The 5,270-nt window shown below is 53.3% G+C and overlaps 1 protein-coding gene across 1 annotated transcript; it reads left to right on the top strand.

Annotated features, from left to right (window-relative positions):
- Positions 1-1,334: 1,334 nt before the first annotated feature.
- On the top strand, positions 1,335-4,905 carry TFF2 (trefoil factor 2). The gene is made up of 4 exons (XM_005907560.3): positions 1,335-1,735; positions 2,379-2,528; positions 3,689-3,835; positions 4,704-4,905. The coding sequence occupies exons 1-4, from the start codon at positions 1,645-1,647 to the stop codon at positions 4,715-4,717; spliced, it is 402 nt and encodes a 133-aa protein (XP_005907622.1). The 5' UTR covers positions 1,335-1,644; the 3' UTR covers positions 4,718-4,905.
- Positions 4,906-5,270: the final 365 nt, after the last annotated feature.

Below are 5,270 nucleotides of genomic sequence, written 5' to 3'. Positions count from 1 at the left end.
ATGGTGCCCTGGGTGGGAGCCCGAACAGCTCCACCTCCGATGGAGGCAGAAGGAGCTCCCCAAGGAGGATGCAGGCCAGAGAACAAGGGGCTGATGAGCTGTCTCTTTGGCATGGATCAGCTGGTTTCAGCAGGAATCCTGAAAAGGCCCGGATGGGACAGCGGGAAGTTGGGCCAAGAGGGAAGAGGCAGAGAGGAAAGTGGGGCTGAGAACCTGGAAGAGAAGACTCAGGGTCCTGTGTCCTGGTGGTGGTGAAGGGTGACAGAGACACAGGTGGGGAAAGGTGACTTTTTCACAGTTTGATAAGACAGAGCCCCAGGGCTGCTCGGCAAGGCTCTAGGCAGGGGTCCAATCTGTAGGCGCTGGAACTGGAGCTGGCAGAAGCCCCGAGCATGCAGGTCTGCTCTCCAGACTTGAAGACCCAGAGTTCCAGGCTGCTCGGCAAGGCTCTAGGCAGGGGTCCAATCTGTAGGCGCTGGAACTGGAGCTGGCAGAAGCCCCGAGCATGCAGGTCTGTTCTCCAGACTCGAAGACCCAGAGTTCCAGACTCCATACATCTTCAGGTTCCTGGCTGCTCAAGCCGTGCTTGACAGATTGGTGGTTCCCAGAAGTGCCCCAGTGTTGGGGCATTCATGAACTTCCTTGACCTCACCCCATCTCTCCTCTATTCCCATGGGGTGCATTCCCCCCATTTCTCTTTTGTCTCTTTGAGTCCCATTTTCAGACCCCTTCCCCTGGAGCATCTTATGTTGAGCACAGGCTGGTTCACAGGTGCCATCTTTTAGAAAACAGACAATTATCATGGAAGAAAAGAAATGGTGGCAGCAGTGGAAAAGAACCTGCCTGCCAAAGCTGGAGACTTAAGAGACAGGTTTGCTCCCTGGGTTGGGGAGATCCCCTGGAGGAAGGCATGGCAACCCACTCCAGTATTCTTGCCTGGAGAATCCCATGGATAGAGGAGCCTGGTGAGCTACAGTCTGTAAGGTTGCAGAGTCAGACATGAATGAAGTGACTTAGCATGCATGCAGGCTTGGCTGACATGAACTTGTCACTTTTACACTCATCTGAGGCTGTTCATTTTACCCTGTCAGCCTCATCTCCATGGAGATCCATCCCTTCCCCAAGACAGAGACAAGGAGATACAGACCAGGGACCAGGAGCCCTGGAGGAGGGTCTCCTGCCATCCTCCTGTTCCTGCAGAAGGGGTCTGCTCTGACAGCAGTTAGCTCATTTTCCCTGGTAGCCTTGGGCCCAGGACTTAAAAATTCCTGTGGTATTAGCCACGTGCTTTATCAGGAGAAATCCCTAACTTCTCCCTTCCTGGGTGGAACCCCACGAGCGCCCAGCACCACATGTGCTATCTTCCACGTCGGCATCCTGGCACGACCCGGCTCCCTGCCTGGGGCAGGGGCAGGGGGGTGGCCTGGCTGTGCTTGTGGGAAGCCCAGTGCTCTGCTCTGTCACCCCTACCCCCCACCACCTGCTGGCCAAGCTATCGCAACTCGTTTTCCTAACAAAGGCCTCAAATCGTTGGTGCCACAGGCAGAGACGAGTTTATCTTGCTTGCTGAGCAAACAGAGAGAAGCTTATAAAACACCCCTGGCAGCGGGGAGTGTGCACTCTTCTGGTGGCCCTGGGGTGCAGATGAACTTGGACATGGGACCCCGAGGCACTTGGCTCCTGGCTGCGCTTCTCCTGCTGGGTCTGTGCACCCTGGCAGGGGCCCAGAAACCAGGTAAGTGGAGATTCAGGTCCCTGAGGGGATGTGGAGCATCCGAGCCAGCGAGCCTGGGAGCCTTCTAGAACCCAGAGGGTGGGGGTGGTGGGATGTGAGGTCCTTGCCTCCTGCCCCCTGGGGGTCTCCATTTGTATTAGTTTCCCTGGAAGAGAAAATGTGGATGGTGGGGAAGCAGGTGGGAAGGTGTCCTAGGACTGGGGATGCTGGCCATGCAGCTGGCTCCTACATGTGTCCACCCGCTTCCCACCATTCAGGGAGGACAGTGGGGGAGAGGGGTGAGACGTCCCAGGAGGACCCCCTTCAGGATCGGTCAGAGCAGCCTTGGGTGTGGGTGGGCCAGCTCGAGGAGGGGCTGGGTGGGAGGCCCATCAAGGTCTCCCAGAGGGTCCAACTTGCTCACTTTCATCCTGACCTTGGCCTGAGTCCATCTGTCCACCCTCTTGCCAGAAGGTTTTATTTTTAAACTAATAAAACACTTTCAGCCAAGCCCTGTCAATTCCTCTGAAGGACGCTGTGTGGTTCAAACACAAGCGCGATAAGACGGCCTTTACAAGGCCGGAGCAGAGCTGATGGAGCATCCTGGATGCGCTGGCGGGCGGGGGCACGTGTAGGGGGCTGGCTGACCTGGGCTTCTTTGCAGACGCCTGCCAGTGCTCGCGCCTGAACCCCCACAACAGGGTGAACTGCGGCTTCCCAGGCATCAGCAGTGACGACTGCTTCTCCAGAGGATGCTGCTTCGACTCCAGCGTCGCCAGGGTCCCTTGGTGTTTCAATCCCCTCCCGAAGCAAGGTAACAGGCAAGGTCCACTCCTGAGCCCCGGCCAGCAGCCCAGGACCCAGCTTCCCCAGGCTCTCTAACCACTCAGGCCAGCCCAAGGGAAGAGAAAATGCCCTCTGTCTCCTGTGTCCACATTAGATCCCGAGGGTGAGATGTTTGTCCTTTTAGGGAGACTTCAGGGGATCTGACTAGGGAGACTTCAGGGGATCCAACTGCTTGACTGTATTTGAAGGAAGAGCGAGTCTCAGGACCCTGTTGGCTATGGCTCCTGAATCAGCTTCTAAGGGACATAAAGGCATTAAAATCAGGATGTGTTATTAACATAACTGCAAACAGACCCCAAATGTTAAGAAATAAAGTTAAGGCTTCTAGAGTCATCTTTTGAGAGTGAGTTTTGTATCTGTGCATATTATCAACTTAAAAAGTCACCTGTTTCAAGGCAGGCACACAAAAAGTTCTGTCTGCAAAGCAGAACCATTTGTGTGGAACTCAGCACCTTGGGTCCCGTCCACACCCCTCAGGGGTGCTGGTCGGAGGCTCCCGGGCTGTGGGGGAAACGGAACTGACGGCGGGTGGTCGGTTTGTCTATCGCCAAGGTTCATCCAGTAGTGGGAGGGTCCTTGGGTGTCAATTCTCTGTGTTAGTATTAGTCAGTATTAGTCACTCAGTCATGTCTGACTCTGCAACCCCATGGACTGTAGCCCACCAGGCTCCTCTGTCCATGAGATCCTTCAGGCAAGAATATTGGAGTGGGTTGCCATTCCCTTCTCCAGGGGATCTTCCCAACCCAGGGATCGAACCCAGGTCTCCTGGATTGCAGGCAGATTCTTTCCCACTCAGCTACCAGGGAAGCCACTCAATTCTTGGTCAAATGCTTTATAACTTTAAAGGATCCTCCCAAGAGGTAGTGTGGGCAACTCCATTTTATAGAGCCATGTCAAGTCCAGGGAGGTGAAGCAACTTTCCCTCTGACTTTGGGTATCAGGAAGAAGGGGTGGCCACCCGCTGATGCCCACCTGTAGTCCAGGGGTGACAGTCCCAGGAGCCCCTGTTGCTACCCCAAACCTGTGAGCCCAAGATGCTCCCCCAGCAGGATGGGATGGATGTGTCTGGCTAATGAACCAGCCTAACTGCATCCCCTTGTTGTCCCCAAACCCGGTGGTGCCTTGCAGAGTCGGAGGAGTGTGTCATGGAGGTCTCGGCTCGCAAGGACTGTGGCTACCCCGGCATCAGTCCTGAGGAGTGTGAGTCCCGGAAGTGCTGCTTCTCCAACACCATCCCCAAAGTGCCCTGGTGCTTCTTCCCCATCTCCGTGGAAGGTAACGTCGGAGAACACAGGGAATTGCCCAGACACAGGCAATTCTCAGGGGCAGTGGGAGCCAGGGTCGGGGAGGTCCTCAGCTCGCCAGGATGCCCGATGCCAGGCCTCCAGACCCCGGGGGTGGCCAGTTTAGGAAAAACCGTACTCGTGTGGGAGCTCACCGTTATTGTGAACCGTCTCAGAAGTCAATTCGAGAATGTTCTCAACAAGGACAGCTTTAAAAAAATAAATAAATAAACTAAGCCCTCGCGTCTTCCCACTGTGTCTTTTCTGATGGTTGTATAAAGCACCTGACCCTCAGCCACAGCCCCAGGTCCCAGCACAGTTGGCTGGTGTCACTATTTTGGGTGCTTCCAAACGCCTTGCCCTGCGCTGGGCATCATGGGTAGGATCCAGAGCAAAGCAGATGTGGTCTCTTCTGTTGCGGACCCTGATGCTCTCTCCCGTGACCATGGGTGACAGGTCCTGCCCCAGTGCCAGTCCCGGGGGGCCATCTCCTTCCTGCCACCCCCTTAGCTACAGTGTGTCCCTGACCTTGAATTCGACAAGGAAAGATCACATGTTTCCAAAGGATGGGAAGAATGCATCAGTCCTTTAGGGAAATCAGGATGTTCCAAAGAGCATGCTTTTTCTTTCAGAAGTTTCCAAGTGATTTTTTGAGTGACCTAAGGGTCTACTTGGAAAACTACCAATTATTTGAGGAGAATGGACTCCCAGAGGGCATCTGGCTGTGTCCCCGTAGGCAACTTCTTCTCCAGCAGGGATGGCTGGACTGAGAGCTGTAGTCCCAAAACCCATGGAGCCTCTTAGCCCAGATTCCAGGCTTCCTGGTACTCTTACTAACCGTCTTGTGTTTAAATTTCTAGACTGTCATTACTAAGAGGCAGTGGCTTCAGAGAACCCTCCAGGCTCCTTGGATGTGCCGAAACAGAAGAAGAAAACTCACCATCTTACAGTTTCGGATTTCATGTTTCCCCAGTTGCTGGGTTTTCGTCATCTGCTTTTTATCCCTTTCAATGGCTTCACATATGATTTCTTCAAATAAAGAAAGCCCTTAAAATCTGCTAAGTTCCATGTTGGCTTCATTGGCGCAGAGGTGGCCAAAGCTTGTGAGCATGTGTGTTTGAGAGAGAAAGTTATTGAGAGTACATATATGTGTTGTGTGTAACTTTAATATTCTTTTATCTGCTTTAAGAGCAAGAATTCATCTAATAGGTTCAGGCTACTCTGACAGTGAAAATGTATTGTATGTAAGGAACTTCGGAATCCATGATCCCTTTAAAACTCTCATACTCGATCACTGTATAAAAATTCAAAGACTTTACCTGTAAAAAATTGGCTTCTCTGGTGGCTCAGTGGTAAAGAATCCACCTGCAATGCAGGAGACAGAGGTTCGATCCCTGAGTCAGAAAGATCCCCTGGAGAAGGAAATG

Source organism: Bos mutus, chromosome 1 (assembly GCF_027580195.1).
Source record: "Bos mutus isolate GX-2022 chromosome 1, NWIPB_WYAK_1.1, whole genome shotgun sequence".
Taxonomy (NCBI): domain Eukaryota; kingdom Metazoa; phylum Chordata; class Mammalia; order Artiodactyla; family Bovidae; genus Bos; species Bos mutus.
This window is presented reverse-complemented; position numbering and strand designations above follow the sequence as displayed.